A 21,327-nucleotide genomic window follows, 5' to 3' on the forward strand; every position below is an offset into this window, starting at 1 on the left:
TCCCGGCACAAAAAAACACGAATAGTCAAAACTGCGGGTGCCGAAACCGTGAATAAGGAGGGAGGAGCGTATAAAGAAACATACATTATTTAGAAATGCCTGAATCTACTAATCTTAGTACTAGTAGTGACCCCTTGAAACAATATTTAAACAGAGAAATATGTGTACGACGCTTGCATTGCAGCTGCCCATACTACATCTATTCTGTAGTGGGGCAGTGAGTGTGAGTGTGTGATGCATGCCCTGCTGCTGTCTGTGCTATACCTCTTCTGTTATGAGGCAGTGTGTGAAGCGTACACTGCTGCCGCCTGCATGGTTCCTATTCTATGATAAGGCAATGAGTGTGATTGTGATTGTGTGAAGCTTGCACTTCTGCTGCCAGAGTGAGTGTGTGATGCTTGCTGCCTGTGCTGTACCTCTTCTGTGATGAGGCAGTGAGTGTGTGGAGTGCACACTGCTGCTGCCTGTGTGGTACCTATTCTATAAGGCAATGAGTGTGATTGTGTGAAGCTTGAAATGCTGCTGTCTGTGCTGTACCTACTCTGTGGTGGGGCAGTGAGAGTGAGTGTTCCACTGCTTGCTGCCTGTACTGTAATTGTTCTGTGGCGGGGCAGTGTGTGTGGGAAGCTTGCACATCCACATCTCAATTTTGGGGACACAAGGTTTCTTTTTGATAGAAGATGGTGATCATTCAAATTTTCACCTGGTTTCACTGCAAGATGGATTTATGTGTTCTTGTATTTTAGTTTATGTCACAATCACATTTTTTTAAAATCAATCAAATCACAATCACATTTATAAATGAAATGTTTGTGTTTATGTTTTAAAATTCTTGATATACTGCCTTTCTGTGGTACAACCAAAGAGGTTTACATATATGTCTGGCAATAGTTTTCTACTACTATCCTCAAACAAAATCTATTTTATAATGTTTAATATGTTTACAATCTTAGCCTAAAGATTTCCCATCTTCTCTTGTAGACAAATTCTCCGAGACCATAACTGTTTGCAGACTTTGCTTCAGCACTTGAGGTCTCACAGCTTGACTATTGTCAGTAATGCTTGTGGGACACTGTGGAATCTGTCTGCCCGCAACTGCAAGGACCAGGAGTTACTGTGGGACCTGGGAGGGGTGAGCATGCTTCGGAATCTGATCCACTCCAAACATAAGATGATTGCCATGGGAAGTGCTGCTGCCCTGAGGAACTTACTGGCCAATCGACCCCTGAAGTACAAGGATGCAACTGTCATTTCACCAGGGTCCTGCATGCCTTCTTTGTACATGAGGAAGCAGAAAGCCCTAGAGGCAGAACTGGATGTCAAGCATTTGGTGGAGACCTTTGATACCATGGAAAAGCAAGGCCTAAAGAATCAAAACATGAAGAAGCCTCTGAGACACATTGAAAGTCTGGTAAAGGACTATGCTTCTGACTCTGGTTGCTTTGATGATGATGAAGCCCCCAATGTATCTAACAATCTGGAAATGGGAAATAATTCAGTACTGTCTATGTTTCTCAACTCTTCATTCCTGCAAGGACAGTCAGTACCTAGGAGTGTTATCCAGGGGAGGTGTGCAGAACCCGGACAAGAAGTTATTAGTACACAACTGGAGATGAAGAAAACCCAGAACCCCAAGGATGAGGTTTCCACTGAAACACTAACAGACAAGATTTCCAAGATTAATAAAGTAGTGGAGGATATCTCTACCATGCACACATCTTCTGATGATAGCTTCAGCTTGAGCTCTGAGGATCATGGATTGGACTGGAACTGTCGCTCTGATGAGCTGCATGAAACTCGAGCTCAGTCCTGCTCACCCTGCAGGCTCTCCGACTCCAGCAGCTTTGTAAAACAGGAGTTCCCCAGCAGAGCACTTGCCCTCTTGCGCCTGAAAACTGCCTGTACCAGCTTATCCAATGACAGCTTGAACAGCAGCAGCACTAGTGATGGATACTGCACCCAAGAACATATGAAGCCGTGCACTAGAGCCTCCTTCATGGATTACAAGCAAGAGTTCCAGAGGCGGCCCAGCAGGCTGGACCTGAAAAGTGTATTGATAAACAAAGCAGAGAAAAATTATCTGCCACAGATTCAGATAAAGGAATCTGTGGAACAGGAAAAGGTGAATTTAAAAATCTTTGATGATAAAATAAAGAAAATTGTTATCTTCCCAAGTTCAAACAAAATTAATGACTCTGGGGACAAAGACCTTCAACCAACAAATGATGCAGCTGGCAATCTCTTAGCTGACAAGGTGGTTCATACCATTAAACTTTCACCATCTTATCAGCATATCCCTGTCCTAGAAGTCTTAGATAATAGTAGTTTAACCCCTGGTGTGACGATCTCTAACAGATCTAACTCTCCGACCTGGCTCCCAAATGTTGTACCACAAATAGGTGAGGATCTCTGCAATGCACCTGAGAAAGTGTCAGCTCAGACTCCAACTTCACAAGAACCAGATTCTTCACAAAAATGCTCCATGGAAGATACTCCAATCTATTTCTCCAGATGTAGCTCTTTGTCCTCTCTTTCTTCTGCTGACAGTATTTTAGACGAACAAAACCATAGTGAGAATGATATTGCTAGCGATTCCTCATTAGAAATACTGGAAGTGGAGAAGAGCAATGTCCATTCTAAGAAGACCAAGAAAAAAAGCAGAGAGAAACCCATCTCTGAAGGGAGCACAATGAAAACTGCTGGGCCTGGAATTTCAAGGCCCATTGGAATCCCCTTGCCAAAGCGAGACAAACTCTTTCTACGGGAAACATCTCCTTCAAGGACTGAGGATATGACCCCCTCAAGTTCATCAGAGAATTACATTCAAGAGACCCCTCTAGTGATGAGTCGCTGTAGCTCTGTTAGTTCGCTGGGAAGTTTTGAGAGCCCCTCCATTGCTAGCTCTATTCAGAGTGATCCATGCAGTGAGATGATCAGTGGGACCATAAGTCCCAGTGAGCTGCCTGACAGCCCTGGACAGACAATGCCCCCAAGCAGGAGTAAAACACCATCCTTTGACCCAACTAATCACCAGGAGAAAGAGACCAGTCAATTCAACATCCAATGGGAGAACAATGTTAAAAAGTTCATGGAGATCACCGATTTCAAGGAAAGGTTCCAGTTTCATCCAGATATTGACTCTATGATATATTTCACTGTGGAGAAACCCAATGAAAATTTCTCATGTGCATCTAGCTTAAGTGCTCTTCCACTCCATGAGCACTACATACAGAAAGAAGTAGAATTGAAGCTGATCCCTCCATTTTCAGAGAAGAACGGCTTAAATTTTATAGCGCATGAAAAGAGAGAGGATAAGAGAGAGGAAAGATTTCTGGGGGGGATGAAAACATGTGAACATCATGAGCTAAACTCAGATGATGATATTGAGATTTTGAAAGAATGCATCAGTTCAGCTATGCCACCCAGACTCAGGCGGGTGAAGAACACTTTCCTTTCCAATCTTCCAACACAGGGTTTGAACGCTCAAACTAAAACTCCTCTTCACTTGCCACTTTACATGCTGCTGCCAGCCCAAACTCAATCAAACAAGACCTATCGACTGGATAAAGACATGGTGCATGATGACTCTTCATTTACCAATTCTGCCGAAGGGACCCCAGTTCATTTCTCCAGTGCTGCTTCCCTTAGTGATGAAACTTTGCACTACTCATTGAAAGAAGAGACAGCACGGAAGCAAAGTGGAGGGAGAAGGATGAAAAAACCCAACATTACGGCATCGGGAAATTACTATGCAAGTGACACGCAGGGGCAAAGAGAGAGGAGTATGCCTGCTTCTCAGGCTGTAGCAAGTTGGAAAGGAAAGTCAAGCAATGTGCTCCCCATTAAAAACTCCAGCACCCAAAAGCACAAAGCATCAGAGAACCATGTGGCCTGGCTGAAGACAAGGATCAATCATGCAACTGATGCAAAACAAAGCCATAAACCTTCACTGAAAAACTTAGCTAACTTAGACATACAAACTGAAAGGAAGAATAATATCATTAGCTCTCAGCAAGAAGTGTGCCAGGTTACAAAAGAGGAATGTGTTCCCAAGAACCTTACATTTCAGTCTCTGTGCCACACTACACCTACTGAAGAAGCTGTTTATTATTTCTATGAAAATGACTCAGATGACTTGCTGGATGCAGTTAAGGACTCACCCCAAAATAGAGGAGATCCCGCTCATGCTTTACAACAAGGTGGCTGTGATAGACTTGGAGCAATGAAGAAAGAACAGAACAAACGTATAAAACAGATTTCCCAGGGCAAACCCAAAATGCCTGCTACAAAATTTCAAAACAAATTGATTGCGGATGAAACTCCACCGTGCTATTCACTCAGCTCTTCAATGAGTTCCTTAAGTGATTTGGAACTTTTTGACTACCAAAAGTCACAGGTTCTCAATAAAACTGCGAGACAGGTAATTCGGAACAGAATGAAGGAATCCACCATCACCAAATTAAAAGGAAGAAGTAGCTCACAGAGCTCTGTGAGCTTAGACTCTGATAATGACTTGGTCAACAACTGCATTCATTCTGCCTTGCCTAAGAGGAAGAAGCACTCAACCCGGAGGAGGAATGGAGAACGGAGGCAGAAGTCAAAAATCAATAGTAAAGTAAATGAAAAACAAGTGGTTTGCAAAGAGTGGAAATGTCAGGGGATGCAAGATTTAGTGGATGAAATGGTATCAGATAAAGGATCTGATTTAGATAGTGTGGAGTGGAAGGCAATCCAAGAAGGTGCTAACTCTGTTGTAACTTGGTTGCGTCAAGCATCAGCCTGTCTTGCCAATGAACATTCCTCTGAATCAGATTCCATCCTATCTTTTATGTCAGGGCTATCTGTTGGATCAACACTGCAGCATGCTCTTGACAAGAAAGATAAAAGAGGAAGTAGAACAGAAATTTGTCCAACAGCACATAAGAAAGCTTTTCAAGAGGGCAGAAAAGTGGTGGAGACCAGAATTACACAGAAAAAGACTACCAGAGCTAATAAAAGTTCAGGTCAGCAGAAGCCAATCCCCAATTTGCCTGTAGTCTTCAGAGGAAGAACTGTTATATATATGCCAAACATGATGACACCTTCTTCCAGTTCCACATCCACACCAAAGAAAACTGTGACTACAAATGATGCCTCTTATAAGAAGCCCATTCCAAGTCAACCAAGGTCTCACAGTTTACACAGACCAGTGAAGCCCTCAGACATGGCGGATATCACTTTGCTGAAAAGAAGTGCCACTCCTCCAGCAAGAATGAATCGAGGGCCTTTATCGGGGTCCTCTAGAAACTCAACACCATCTCGACAACCTCAAAGAAAGACACCTTCCCCTGTACAGCTGAAAAAAGAACCAACAGGTCAAGGGATAAAAGGAGGAGAAAGTCAGGTAGTTTCCAATTCAAAATCACTTTTTAAATCTACATCAACCAACCACAAGATTCAGAAATCTCCTGTCCGAATCCCATTCATGCAAAAGCCGAATAAGCCAACACCAGGAATGTGTCCAGCCTCATCTCTGGAGATGCAAGTACATGGAACCAGGCAAAGCCCAAATAGGAAAAAAGTATTGCCGGCTAACAAGCTGAACATAATGGAGATGTCTCCAGTTAGATCACATGCCACTGAGTCAGAGAAATCTGGGTTCCTGAGACAGCTAACTTTCATTAAGGAGTCTTCCAGCCTGATCATGCGACATAGGTCAGATCTATCCTCTTCAAAATCCTTGTCACCCATTTCCCAGAAGGCTTCTCCAAGAAAGGGCCGACCACAGCTGCCAGCAGTATTCTTATGTTCCTCCAGGTGTGAGGAACTTAAAGTGCCAAAGAGAGCAGAATCCAGCCAGAAGCCTGTGGTGACAAGAACATCCCCCACCAGCAAAATGACAGCTAGGAGAACAAGTTCAGAGAGCCCTTCCAGGCTTCCTGTGAAAAATTGTCCTTCCCCCCCTGAGGCCTTCAAGAGGTATTCTTCTTCTCCTCACATTAATATTAAACATTCCAGCAGCCCTACTCATTTGTCACCCTGCTCTGAGTCCTGCACAAAACAGAAAAACAATGAAGGAGACAGCGGGTTGCTGGGGAACACTGCAGAAGAGCAGAAGGATCCTTTAATGGTAAAAGGAACATGGAGAAGGATTCGTGATGAAGATATTCCCCATATTCTGAAGAGCACTCTGCCTTCTTCTGCACTGGCTTTGGTGAATAGTTCTCAGGAGGAGCCAAACACCAGCTCTCAGTTAGATATTCAGAGGAAAATGAGTGATGCAATAGTGCAGACAGAGGACATTTCCAATACAAAAACCAATTCCAGCACATCTCCAACTTTGGAGATTATCCCTGTTCCTGTACATGACAGGACCATGGCCCTGTTAGATGAACAGATGGGCTCCAACCCCATCCACAGTGACTCTGTAGCATTCAGCCTGGCTAGAAGCACAAAGGCCATCACTTTTACCCATGAAAGCCCCCCAGCTGCAGTGAGCCCTTTGCTGGTTAGTAGGCACAGCTCCCCCAGCAGGGCAGCACGAGTAACTCCTTTCAACTACATCCCAAGTTCAAATGCAGTTCAAGTACTGAATGATAAAACTGGAAAAATACAAGCTCAGTGAAGGTCAGTTTTTTGAAGTCCTTGTTTCAGCTCAAATGGCTATAGCACCTTCATGTGAAAAATGGGGCAAATAATGCTTAAAGTTCTCATGCCAAGTGAATTTATTTAGAAAGTATGAGCTTCTGAACAGATACTTTCTAATCTTTTTTTTTTTTTTTTGCTTGTTTGGAAAGTAAAGATAAAAAAAGAACACATCAAAATCTTTATTAGTTTTGTCGGGAAGTTTAGGACAATTCTGTAGCAAAATAGTACATGCACCTTGGTCAGTGGGTGAGACAGGTGCTGCTGGGGTCCCTCCCTTCTTACTAGTGGACACATATTGCCATTTATGGACAAAAAGAAGGATGGAGTTGAACTTATCTTTTGCTCTGACCCAGGGTACATCCTGCTTGCAAAGACATCTGAACCCATGAACCATTTTTCCTTAATAATTTTAAAACCAATATTGCCAAGGGGGAGGGGGAACACTGACAAATTCAAACCCTGCAGGATGAATGCACTTTGTGGGGCTTGAGGGATGCTCCAGGGCATTTTCTTGCCCAATTACTGATAAATTTGTCTTAGAATAAACTGTGCTTTTAATGAGAAAGATGTAGTTTCAAAGGATTCATCTGGAGAATTAAAGATATCAGATCACTACTGCTTCTCTCACTGTCAACCTTATGTCTGTAAGAAGATGATACAGGCTTCTCTGCCTTTCACCCCCAATCTCTTGACAAATCCTTAACATGTAAGATTTTAGCTGTATATGATCTCTATGGTCTCATTTATTCCCTCTCATGGACACAAGCAACCCTACAAGCAGCTGAAGAGCCCTAAAAAATGCTTAAAGCCAACAGTGAATTTGATAAAGCATGCATCTCAGGCCTTGCATATCAGCATCAAATACCCAATTATAATAACTAATTATGAGCAATGCACCTCAAGAGGAACCTAAGGATTAAAAGATAGGAGGAGGACAGATAACAAATAATAGCATTCAGAACCATGGATGTAGAAGTGACAGAAGGTATAAACCTTTCAATGCTGGAGGCTGAACAACTGTAATTATTTTGACTAGATAATTAACAATTAATTTGCCCCTCTTTGTGTTTTGTAACCCACTTTTCTGCCATGGTGGTGAGGCAGCTAGAATGTAAACATTGTATATTTTACAATGGAACATCACTGATGCATTGAAGCTAAAGAAGGGTAAAGAGTTTGTGTGCCACTGAGGATGGTCTAACAGTGGGTATCATCTGTGATAATTCTGTGATAATGGGAATCATCTGTATGCCACAGGAGACGGTGACACTTGGGTTGAGCTGTGGAGCACTAGGAGACTGATACTAGAGACAGTAGGTATGATCTATTCATTGCTGAGAGACTGACAGTGGGACTGGAAGACTATTCTTGTGGGGCACTGGAGATAGTCTATGTTTCAAGGGAGTCTGATAGTGAGAATGGTCTGTGTTATACTGGAAATTTTTATGACAATAGTGCAAGTTTTCCTTACAAGCTTTACATATTTTCATGGGCACATTTCCACCTTAGCTTCCTCCATTTAGGATTTAAGAAACAATAGCACAAGAAAAAATTTCTCTGCAATTCATCACTACTTAAGAATTAAAGCCTAAGATAGCATTTCAGATCCCACTAATATCTCAGTCCCTGCCCTGCAATTGACTGATTTTTTTAAAGAACATGAAATGCAATGAAGAGAATATGAGGCATAAAAAAAAAAAAGTTCAAGATTAGGTGCTTGCCGATCTGGTAATCCAGTGTTTCTCAACTTGGTCCTGGAGTACCCCCTTGGCAGTCAGGTGTTCAGGATATCCACAATGAGTATGCATGAAAGAAATTAGCATATAATGGAGGCAGTATATGCAAATCAAGTTTATGCATATTCATTATGGATATCCTGAACACCTGACTGGCAAGGGGGTACTCCAGCACTGAGTTGAGAAACACTGTTTCTATGGAAGACCATCTTTGTAACTTTAATGTTTAAATTTCCATCAATTTTTCCAGGACAAACAATTCTGCACCTCACTTTCCTGGAAACCAGGGTGTTCCTTCATGGGTCCCAGCTAGCTTCTTTGACTGCATTGATAAGAGCTGCGACCTGATATATTTCCAGAGAGGTGTTTTGCATTCAGAACGTTGAAGCAGGACACACTTCCTTTTCAAAGCAACATGTTATTGATGTCTTTTACTTTTCCTACAAGAAACTGTGGGTCTCCAGGTAGTATCACAACCTTGCCTGTGACATGTTTTTATGTGATGTCAGCAAGCTCTCTTATATAAGTAGCACTGCATTCATGTTTGCTGAGAGATAAGCCAGATATGCAGCTTTATACGTTATAATTTTTACCATTACATTTCTAGGCGCTTTATTATTTGTGTACTTTTTAATATGAAGTTTTGCTGCAGTCCACTGTGTATTGGTCTGTTGTACATGCAACAGTCAGTCAGTTAGGCAGACACACTTGATTGCCCCTGCCGCTTTTTAATATTGGCAGATGATGACTGGACCGGTGCAGACATCTTGTATCTCTTATTGAAGCCTTAAGTAAGATCTAAAAGCCTCAGTCAATAAAGACTTTCCACTCCACTATCTCCAGGACTACTTCCTGTTCTTGCCTACCATCTCACTGGCTTCCAGCAGTCTGGGAGCCAAGCTGGATCAGATGAAAAGGCCATGGGGTTGAACATGCTGTTTCAGACAGTAGCCAATCCAGATCACAAGTAGCCATCAGCATCCCAAAGTAAAGATAATGTAAAGGATGCCAATATTCATCTCTTGCTTTAGAAGTCAGGCAGTTGATGACTGATAGGGGCTCCCAGCACAGCTCTCAGACAGGTAGATGCTTTGGCAAATATTAATTCTGAATTTTATTCATTCATTCTATTAAACTGTAATCTAAATATAAAAGAAGCAGACATGCCACACCAAGCAATTTGAAAATTACATTACATTAGTGATTTCTATTCCGCCATTACCTCGTGGTTCAAGGCGGATTACATCCAAACTAAAACAAGAATTATATTCAAAATTTGAAGGAATAGAATAAGCGATGACATAAAATTTTTAAAAATCAGATAGTTTATTGAAGAATAGGTAATTGAAACCTACACCCAACTTGGCCACTTTTTGTCAGGGGCTAACAACAACTGTTAAATAAACATAATTTTAACTTAGCTTCTATCATTTTTTTAATATTATTCAATAAACATTCCAACAAACAATACAACATCTCGGTGTTTCTTTCTAAACAATGCCAGTTCCTGCTTTTACCCCCTTCCTAACCCTCTCTGTAGTCTTCCAACATTTGTTGGTCATCAACTTGTGTTATCCAGGCAGGTAAGGACACATCTGCAGCTCACTATTAATAAGAAGATATGGAAAACCATATAATTGAACAACATACATATGTTCCTGTTTATATTTTGATCTAAATCTCCCTCTCCCTTGATTATTCTGGCCTTGCTATATACCACCACATTGTGCTTACTAATGTTGTTCATAAGTAATGAGTTCTCATCCAGTGAGGAGTGGCCTATTGGTAGAGCTGCTCCTTGTGACCATGGACAAGTCACTTAATCCTCCAATGCCCCAGGTACAAAATAAGTACCTCTCTATATATAAATTGCTATGAATATGTAACCACAAAACGGTGGTATACAAGTTCATTCCTCTTTCCCCCTGAAATTGTGAAAGTAAAAAAAGAACATAGCACAATGTAATCCTCTCAGGTGAAGAGCCTTGACTCATAGCCCTTCACCACATTAAGTTTAGGCCATCACACAAAAATATATGAGATCCAAGTCTTACACCATATCCGTCTTCTGCACTCCAACCTCTTTTCCCAAGGAAGTGAAGCCACACCTAATCTTAGAGGCCAGTTAAATTAGATTACAAAATGTAGTCTGTTTAAGATCATACTCCTAGCTCTTGGAGATAAAAATTGAATATGTTCTAGCCAAATTTCAAAAAAACGTTTTCTGTGTTTGAAAGTAAGATTTGCTCCTGTAGCCTCCCATAACATCAAAGTATGCAATTGATTCCTCCAGTGCCAAAAGGAAGGGACATCCTTATATATATCCATTGTTGTAGAATAAAATATTATCCTTACAAACATGCTTTTTGTATAAATAATTATGGCCTCTACCTCTTATTCCCAGAAGCTCGCCATGATTTAATATTACTGTCTCAAAAGTGAATTGGATCTATGACCTCAACACCCTATTCAAATAAGCAAAAATCTCCTTCCAAAAAAGTATAAATGACAGAGCATATCCAAAAAGCATGATATAATGAACTTTCAACTGTACTGCATTTCCCACACAGAAGGGAATCAGTAATTTTAGTCTTGAAAGCTTGTACCTTGCAGAAGTAGGCTCTAAGCAAGACTCTATTGACACTCCCTATAATCTGAGATGTGGGCTATATCTCAGGAATTATTTTAACCCTTTGAGGGAAATTAATAAACTCCACCAGCCAATTCATATCCTGTTCCCAAGCAGAGACTGATAAGACTTCTGAAGTTCCAAAATTGTTACCTTAGCCTCTATTGGCTTTAAATTAAAAGAACATCTTCAACTGCTTTCCTATGGATTGGCGAAAGTTCTCCCATGATAAATGGCGAACATAATGAGCCAATTGTAAATACCGTGTTTCCCCGAAATTAAGACCTACCCCGAAAATAAGTCCTAGCATGATTTTTGCGGTAGGTCTTAATATAAGCCCTACCCCTGAAAATAAGTCCTAGTTGCCAGCAGCAGCGCTTCCCCTCCCCGACCCATCCCTTTCTCCTATCTGAACTGCGAGACCGAAATAAATACCTTCTAACAAACTGGCAGCGTTGGCAGAAATATAGACAGGCTGCTTTGCAGCCTTCTATCTTCTGGGCGTTCCTCTGCCACGTTGCTGATGATGTCATCAGCAACACGGCAGAGGAACGCCTGGAAGATAGAAGGCTGCAAAGCAGCCTGTCTAGATTGCTGCCGGTTTGTTAGAAGGTATTTATTTCGGTCTCGCGGTTCAGATGGGAGGGAGAGATGCGTTGGTGGGGTGGGGGGGATAGAAAGATGCTACACAAAGGGATGGGAGGAAGGGAGGGATAGAAGCTGCAAGGGTTCTGATGCACAAGGGATGGGTGAGAGGGGAGGGAACATGCACATATGGGGGAGAGAAAGGAAATAGGAAGAATTGGGGTGGAGGAGAGGAAGGGATAGATGATCATTGTACATGAAAAAAATAAGACATCCACGAAAATAAGACACTGTCTTATATTAATTTTGGGCCCCAAAAAGGTACTAGGTCTTATTTTCGGGGAAACACAGTAGACAAATTGATTTCCTGGACAAATTAGTATTTCATTACATACCTCACAAGATTTCATTGTCTCATCAGCTCTTAAGAAGTATGAAACAATGCAAGCCCTACTCGCTCCCACTGAACAAATACCTCATTGGTTAATCCAAGGATGAAATCTGTATTACTTCTGAGTGGTAACTGGTCAGTAATGTCTGGACTGCCCCCCTTCCCAGTTTTTCACTAAAACATGCCAAAAATCCTGTAGTGGTTGTTACAAACAACTTTTTTTGCAATGTTTTAGGTAACTTGTATGGGGCACGAAGCGGATAGTTCAGGTGCCCCAGAGCCAACAATGCCTTCTCTATATCTAGGGGAGTATAGGTGCCCAATAACCAATCTTTGAGATGTCATGCCAAACAGTCATAATTAGATGCTGCCAAGCTAGACAGCCCTAAGCCTTCATACTTCCAACCCCAGTACACATAGTTCAGATTTCATTTAGGTTGCTACCCTCCACAACAGAAGCAGCTAACTAGTTTGTTTAATTTTTGTAAATCAGCTTTAAGCAACTGAATGGTAAGGATCTGTAAAACATATAACCATTTTGGAAAGGTAGCCATCTGGTATAAACAAATTAAACTACTTAATGATAAAGGAAGATATCTCCACAAAGCAAACAGGTGCTGTGTTATTTCCAAAAGACAATGGATGTTAACATAAGAGCTGCCATACTGGGACAGACTGAAGGTCCATCAAGCCCAATATCCTGTTTCTAACAGTGGTTAATCCTGGTCACAAGTACCTTACAAGATCCCAATGAATAAAACAGATTTTATGCTACTTATCCTAGAAATATGCAGTGGATTTCCCTAAGCCATCTAACTGATGGCTTTTAGACTTTTGTTTTAGGAAAGCAAACCTTTTTTAAACACTGTTAAGCTAACTGCTTTCACCACATTTTCCGGTAACGAATTTCAGAGTTTAATTACATGTTGAGAAAAGAAAAATTTTCCCTGGTCTATTTTAAATCTGTTATTTAGTAGTTTCATTGCATGTCCCCTAGTCCTAGTATTTTTGGAAAGAGTAAACAAGCAATTCACTTCTACTCATTCCACTCAGTATTTTATAGACTTCTATCTCTTTTCAGGGCTGAAGGGCCATAGCCACTTTAGCCTTTCTTAATAAGGAAGTCGTCCCATCTCTTATCATTTTCGTCACCCTTCTCTGTGCCTTTTCTAATTCTGCTACATCTTTTTTGAGATGCAGTGACAAGAACTGCGCACAGTATTTGAGTTGCGGCTGCACCATGGAGTGATACAAAGGCATTATAACATTTTCATCTTTGTTTTCCATTCCTTTCCTGATAATTCCTAACATTCTATTCTTAGCCACCGCTGAGGGTTTCGACATATCCTCAACGATGACACCTAGATCCTTTCACGGGCAGTGACTCCTACCGTGGAACCCCGCATCATGTAGCTATAGTTCGGGTTCCTCTTTCCCACATGCATCACTTTGCACTTGTTCACATTAAACATCAGCCATTTTGATTCCCAGCATCACAAGATTCTCTTCCAAATTTTCACAATCCTCTTGTGATTTAACAACTTTGATCAACTTTTGTGTCGGCAGCAAAATGTAATTATCTCACTAGTTATTCCCATCTCTAAATCATTGATAAATATGTTAAAGAGCCCAATTGGATTATATTGGTTGGTGAGCCCTCCCACACTAGGTTTTTGATTATTGAGAGTAAAGCCTGAAAAGTCTCCATATTCCTTGAAATTTTCTAAAAGAATAGTCAAAGATATTTATAGATCAGTTAAATGGACCAATACATAGGTCATCTGCAAAACTGCTATCTGCCCTCTACAAATTTCAGAGTCCCCTTGTAACTTTCTTAATAAAGAATCCAAAGAACACGAATAAAAGAGGAGGGGGCGAGACAAAGGACACCTTTGGTACCCTGCAATACTGGGAAACTGTCAGGCAGCCAACCATTAAACTGCCCTGGGATAGCATAAAGGGTTCTAATTGTTGCATTAAAGCATCCAATACCATAGCTTTCCAAGACCCCAAAAAGAAAATCATAATTCACATGGCCAAAGGCCTTCTCTGCATCAAAGCTGCCCAGCAAAGACGACCTCTGAGCTCGCCCAACCACTTCCAGGTAAGCCAAAGTCTTTTGTACATTCCAGCAGCAAAACAACCTCTACCAAACCCCACCTGCAAATCTTATAAAACCCCAGGCAATATGTGAGCCAGGCAATTAGTCAAAATCTTAGCCAACAACTTGGCCTCTGTACAAAGTAGCAATATGGGACGGTAAGATTCTGGAAGTAAAGGGTCCTTCCATAAATATAGCTTAAAATCAACAAAACAATTACAACATAACATAACTATTACATTTTAAAATGTTGACAGAAATCAAAGAATAATCAGGTTTCAGGTTTATTTAAAAAATTTGATATACCGCCTTATCAAAATTCAAAGCGGTTTTACATAATATAAAAACAAAGAATAAATGGAAACATAGGACATTTAAAAGAGAGATATTTATTCATTCAATTTTCTATACTAATCTCCCAGGGGAGTTCAGAATGGTTTACATGACTTTATTCAGGTACTCAAGCATTTTTCCCTGTCTGTCCTGGTGAACTCACAATTTATTTAATGTACTAGGGGCAATGGGGGGATTGGGCGATTTTCCCAGTCACAAGAAGCAGCATGGGCTTGAACCCACAACTTCAGGATGCTGAGGTTGTAGCTTTAACCACACTCTTCCCCTTTAAGGTTGCTAATACCGTGTTTCCCCGAAGATAAGACATTACATTACATTAGTGATTTTTATTCCGCCATTACCTTGCGGTTCAAGGCGGATTACATCCAAACTAAAACAAAATTACATTCAAAATTTGAAGGAATAGAATAAGCGATGACATCGAATTTTTAAGGTAATATATATTGGGTAAAGAGTTACCAAAGGGAAGTGGAGGTCTTTAGGAGATAAGAATAGGGTGAAATTATGGGTTTTAGATAACGTTTGGTAGATAAAAGAGTATTAGAGAGATCTAAGGGTAAATAGAGTGTTGGATATTGGGTTGGGATTGGTTGTGCTGGATAGGTTTTATGTGTTTTTTGAAGAGTATGGTTTTAATGTCTCTCCTGAAGGCTTTATAGTCTGTACTCAAAGATAACAGAGTGGTGATTTGTCTGTCCAGTTTAGCTGCTTTGGAGGCTATTAAGTTATCATAAAGTTTTTTTCGTTTGACATCTTTGGATGATGGGTGAGTGGGATCTTCTGTGTCTGGTTGAGGTGGATTGATTTAGTTGGTTATTCCAGTAGGTTGGGCTTTCTCAGTTGAGAGCCTTGTAAAGTAAGCAGTAGAATTTGAAGTGCACTCTAGCTTCTATTGGAAGCCAGTGCGAGTCATGGTATGCCTCTGTGATATGGTCATATTTTTTTAGGAAATAGACAAGTCTCAGGGCTGTATTCTGTATTGTCTGCAATTGCTTCATCATGGTCGCAGGACAAGGTAGGTATAGTATGTAGTCTATCATCCCAAGGATAAGAGATTGTACCAATAGTAGAAATTGCTTCTTTTCGAAGAATGTTTGGATTTTTCTTAGATTTCTCATGGTCATGAACGATGCCTTTATTATTTTGTTAATTTGGGGTTGCATGGTGCAGCCTCTGTCAATTGTGACTCCTAGCAATTTTAGTGTAGGTTGTATTGGGTATGAGATCAAGTTTATTACAAGATTAGTTAATGTTGGAGTTTTGTTGTTTTCTAGTAGGATGAAATTTGTTTTGTCAGGGTTAAGTTTTAATTTGTGCTCTGTCATCCAAATTGCAACTGAATCAAGAGTTTTGTGTATTGTGCTTGTCATGACGGGTTCTGGTTGGTCGAAGGGTAGGAGAATAGTGATGTCATCTGCGTAGCTGTATGAAATTATGCCATGATTATCTAGGTAGTAGCTGAGGGAGGCTATGTATATATTGAATAGTGTAGGTGATAGGGGTGATCCTTGGGGAACTCCGCAGGGGTTGGACCATGGTTCTGATTTTTCTTGCATTGTTTTGACTCTTTAAGTTCTTGATTGTAGGAATCCTTTGAACCATGCAAGTACTTTGCCTGAGATTCCTATTGAATCGAGAGTTTGTAGAAGCATGTCGTGGTCTACCAAGTCGAAGGCTGCAGAAAAGTCTAGTTGTATCAGCAGGATTTTCTTGCCTGTACAGAGGTGTTGTCTTGCAGTGTCCATTAGTGTTCCTAGTAGTGCTGTATTTGGCTCTGAATCCCGATTGTGTGGGGTGGAGTATGTTGTAATTCTCTAGGTAAGAGGCTAAAGTTTTTGCTACGAGACCTTCCATCAGTTTGATGTACAATGGTATTGAGGCATTGGGTCTGTAATTGGATGGTTTGTCTTTTGCTCCTTTAGGGTCCTTTAATATCGGAGTTATTATGATTTCACTGAGTTCTTGTGGGAAATAACCCTCTCGTAGTGATGAGTATATCCATTGTAGAAGTAGGGAGCGGAATAATATGCTTGAGTTTTTCAGTAGGTATGGGGGGCAATGGTTGAGGTCACAGGCTGCATGGCTGTATTTATTTTAAAGATTGTTGAACTCTGCCCATTCTATAGGTGAGAGATGGGACCAGGTTCTATCTGCTGAGTCTTTTTCTGTTTGTGGAAATGATGTTTCTATGTGTGAGGGTGTTCCGTTGAAAGAGGCTCTGATATTTAGGATTTTGTTTTTGAAGTAGGTAGCTAAGAGGGTGGCTGTAGGTGGGGGCGAATTGTTGTTCTCTATGTATGGTGTTGTGTTTGTGAGGACTTTTAGTAGCTGGAATAGCTTTTTTGAGTCTTGGGGTCCATCTCCAATTTGTTTCGAGTAGTATGCCCTTCTTTTTTCTTTCAGTTTTTGTTTGTACTTTCAGTTTGTTGCTATCCATGCTGTTTTTGTGGATTCTTGGTCGCTTTTTCTCAAGGTATCAGCAGGATTTTCTTACCTGTACAGAGGTGTTGTCTTGCAGTATCCATTAGTGTTCCTAGTAGTGTCTCCGTGCTGTATTTGGCTCTGAATCCCGATTGTGCGTCTCTGAATAAAAAAGCTTTTAATTTAGATTTGAACCGATCCAATGATGGCATTCCAAATAGAAGGAGCAGTTACTGCGAAAATAGATGTACATAATGTATAAATATGATTAAATGAGGGAACGGATAGAAGGTGAGTTGAAGAGGAACATAGAGCTCTTGAGGGATTATAGGGGATCAAAAGTCTGTATAAGACAATGACTTATATTCATTTGGGGCCCAAAAAAGGCACTAGGTCTTATTTTTGGGTAGGGCTTATTTTTTTCATGTACATGATCATCTCTCCCTTCCTCTCCTTCACTCCAATTCTTCCTCTTTGCTTTCCCCCACATGTGCAACATCTTTCCTCCCCTCTCACCCATCCCCTTCTGCCTTCCCTCTGCAGCATCTTTCTATCCCACCATCCCTCATGCAGCAGAACCCTTTCCCAGCTTCCATTCTTCCCTCCCTCCCATCCCTCATGCAGAACCCTTGAACACCCGCCACGCAGCCGAACCGCCGATGACCCTCCATCCTTCCCTCCTAACCGATCCCCGCCGAACGTGACCATAAATACCTTGCTGCAGAGTAGCGTCGGGCAAGCAGCACTCATAGGCTGCTTTGCGGCCTTCTTGCTGGGGCCGTCTATTTACTGATGATGTCTTGCTGGGGCCGTCTGTGTACTGATGTCATCAGTACACAGACAGCCCCAGCAAGAAGGCCGCGAAGCAGCCTGCAAGTACTGCTGGCCCGATGCTCCTCTGCAGCAAAGTATTTATGGTTGCGGTTGGCGGGGAGGGAAGGATGGAGGGTCAGCAGGGTTTGGCGGTTCGGCTGTGTGGCGGGGGGAGGCGTGGCTGCCTACGACTAGGGCTTATTTTCAGGGTAGGGCTTATTTTTGGGGAACACGGTATTATATAATCTTTGATAGGAACAATATAAATAATATTAAAGTTAAAGCATAATTAATCTTCAATGGGAATAATACTGTATGAGCAATATGTTGTAATTGTTTTATATTGATTTTTTTTTTTTTATTCTTTATTTATCATTTTAAAAATTTTAACAAAATCAAAACATTTTGTACAGAAAGATTGTCAGATCGAACACAAATAATAAGTAAATCATTAACATAATAAGAACAAAATTCAAATCGGACAATCTCAAGTCCTCAATAATTATGTGATCCAAGATATATATAAGAGTGAACTTTTAAGGAAATCAATTTTAAATTCTATATAATAAAGAACAGTATCATGTGTCTGACTTGAGGAATTATTCTATTACCAAGTCCAACAATTACTTAGTTGTTATTGTGGTAGTTGTTGTTATACCCTCTTTTTCCAGACGTTTCAGTGTCAGAAAAGCTGTAAGTTGAGATGGCTCAAAAAACACATACTTATTATCTCGATATCTTACTATACATTTACATGGGAAACGTAAAAAGAAAATGCCACCCAGCTGTGTAACTCCTGCTTTCAACAAAAGAAACTGACGTCTACGATTCTGAGTTTCTCTACTAACATCTGGAAACATTTGAATTTTCAAACCCAGAAATTCCTTACTCTTGTTCCTAAAGAACATTTTCAAAATCCAATCTTTATCCGGCAACAATGCCACAGATAGTATAAGAGTTGCTGGTTTAACCAAATCTTTATCTGATGTTTCCAAAATTGTTGTCAAATTTTGTTGAAGGTCTTGTATTTCCTGTCTCTTATCCTCCGAATGTTGACCCCTTACGTTCATAGGCAAATAATATACTCGAGTGAGAGGAGGCAATGATTCCTCAGGAATATTAAATATCTCCATGAAGTACCTTTTTATCATCTCTCTCGGGTTTACTGATAAGATTTTAGGAAAATTCAACAGTCGTAAGTTATTAGTCCGATAGTTATTTTCCATAATTTCCAATTTTTTTCTAATACTTTGATTATCTTTTATTATTGTAGATTGAACTTGTTTAATCATTTTTACTTCATTTTCAATACCTCCCAATTTTTCTTTGACATTAGAAATTTCCTGTTTATTTTCCTCTATTGTCTGTTTTTGAATTTTTATATTCTTTTCACCTTCTTTAATTTGTTTAGTTAGTGAGTCTCCCAGTTTGGAAACTAGGTCCCAAATTGAATCAAGAGTCACTTCAGCTGGTTTCTCATATTTAAAGAAAGTCTCATGTAAAGTTGGGGAAGACTCACCTTGGCTGCCTTCTGTCTGTTGGTCTGGATTTTTTTCTCCTTCTGCTCTATCCGCTGGAACCATCTCTGGACTTAACAAAGCCATAGAGACTTCACCTTGCTGGCTCCCTGATGTTACAGCCTCATGATCAGAGAGTGCTGCTACTTCTGGCCCACTCCTTTCACATGGGGAACTCGCACTCAGCGGTGGGGGAGGTGGACTCCTCTGGTCGGGGCTCAGCGTGGTATCCAGCCCAAGGACTTCCGATCCGGCGTCACTCCACGTCGCAGAGTCCAGCGGGCGATTCCCCGAACCTACTGACTCCCTCTGAAGACGCTGAAGAAAATGTTCAATTGAAGTGAGAGGGGGCTGCAGCGGCGCTTTTACCCCGTCTCTTCGGCATCGCGACTGACAAATAGTCTGATCGCTGTTGAAATATAAACAATCGTACCCTCAGCGTCTCACCAGGCACTGGTACAAGTCAAATCATATATCCTGGATCTGGAGATCTCCTGTATTCGTTCCTATATTCCAATAGGCAAATAAATAATCTCCAACTCCCTGGCTCCTCGGCCACGCCCTGCGGCTGTGCGGCTGCGGCCGCAACCGCGGCGGCGTTCTGTTTTTAAATTGTTGGAGACGGACCCGGTGACGTCAGGGGTCCGTCTCTGAAGATGCCTGCCAGGAACAAGTGGTAAGAAGCAGAACCGCTGCTGCAGGAAGCCAGGGAGAGAGGCACAATCCCCTCTGATGAAATACTCCGATGCAGGAGATCTCCCCTTATATTGATTTTAAGATATATTTATGTTTACACTTCCCCCTCGGTATTCGCAGTTTCGTTAACCACGATTTCGATTATTCGCGGTTTTTCATTCTCTGGCTCCACCCCCAAATTTACGTCACAGGAATTCGCTGCTCCCGCCGTTGAACAGAGGAAATCACTTCTCCCGGTGTTGTATGGAGGAAAATCGCTGCTCCCGGAGCAAATCAGGTTAGGTTATTCGCGATTTTTTATCTTTTTAGGGGTTTGTTACCGAAAAACCGCAAACAACATACGAAAAGTTATTCACGGTTTATCGGTATTCGCTGCTATGCTTTTCTCCTATCACCGCGAATGTGGAGGGGGAAGTGTATTTAATAGTTGTTAGCCTCTGATGCAACCTAGGTTTTAATTACCTATTCTTGTAAGCCATTTGATTTTCACATTGCTTGGTGTCTGCTCCTTGTCTGCGCTGCTTTGGCACTTGCAGATTAACTCCTCTCATTGTCCGTTCACCTAAATATTAAAAAACATGTAAAACTGAATTGGGTATGATAATTACAATTCCCTGTTTCTTCTCAATAAGGCTCTGGCTTTAAAATCCCCCTTTGGTTCAAAAAGTCACTGTGTAAATGAAAAACCTGTAGCAACAGTGTGACAGTTAAGTTTTCAAGTTTTATTAAAAATTTGATTAATTGCCTAAAATTTCAAGGCGATGAACAATAAAATACAACCAAAAGGTTTAATTTTTACATTTTTGCAAAGACCAATATTTAGGAACTTACTAAATAATGACTAGAGACTTACTGGTACAATGGGGTAATAAAGGGAAGAACCACAATATAATAATAGGAAAGTACATAAAAGGAAAGGGAACAAATAATGTCTAAAATTCTGCTAAAAGAAGGAGTTAAAAGTTAACAGTCATAAGTCGTCCTGAAAAGGTCATTCAAGTATTAAAAGCTTCTCTGAATAAAAAAGCTTTTAATTTAGATTTGAACCGATCCAGTGATGGCATTCCAAATAGGAGCAGTTACTGAGAAAATAGATGTACATAATGTATAAATATGATTAAATGAGGGAACGGATAGAAGGTGAGTTGAAGAGGAACATAGAGCTCTTGAGGGATTATAGGGGATCAAAAGTCTGTTTATGAATTCAGGACAATTAGTAGTACAAGTTTTAAATGTCAAAAGAAGAATTTTATAAGTTATTCTGTGTCCTATTGGTAACCAATGTGCCCTTTTCAATAGTGGAGTAACGTGATCGTATTTTTTAGAGTTGGTAATAATTTTTATTGATGTATTTTGAATAATTTGGAGGCGACGGAGCTCTTTCTGTGTAATGCCCTTGTAGAGAATTACAGTAATCGAGACTGGAGATTACAAGTGAGTTCATTAGTATATTGATA

General features: G+C 40.8%; 1 protein-coding gene across 2 annotated transcripts in view; it reads left to right on the forward strand.

Annotated features, from left to right (window-relative positions):
• Window positions 1-8,456, forward strand: part of APC2 (APC regulator of WNT signaling pathway 2) — a 95,685-nt gene extending 87,229 nt beyond the window's left edge. For both annotated transcript variants that reach the window (XM_033956760.1, XM_033956761.1), the window contains one exon: window positions 982-8,456. In XM_033956760.1, the coding sequence (XP_033812651.1) occupies window positions 982-6,604 (5,623 nt within the window). In that variant the 3' untranslated portion in view covers window positions 6,605-8,456. The remainder of the gene's footprint in view (window positions 1-981) is intronic.
• The last annotated feature ends 12,871 nt before the right edge of the window (window positions 8,457-21,327 follow it).

The sequence above is a fragment of the Geotrypetes seraphini genome, chromosome 8 (genome assembly GCF_902459505.1).
Source record: "Geotrypetes seraphini chromosome 8, aGeoSer1.1, whole genome shotgun sequence".
NCBI lineage: Eukaryota > Metazoa > Chordata > Amphibia > Gymnophiona > Dermophiidae > Geotrypetes > Geotrypetes seraphini.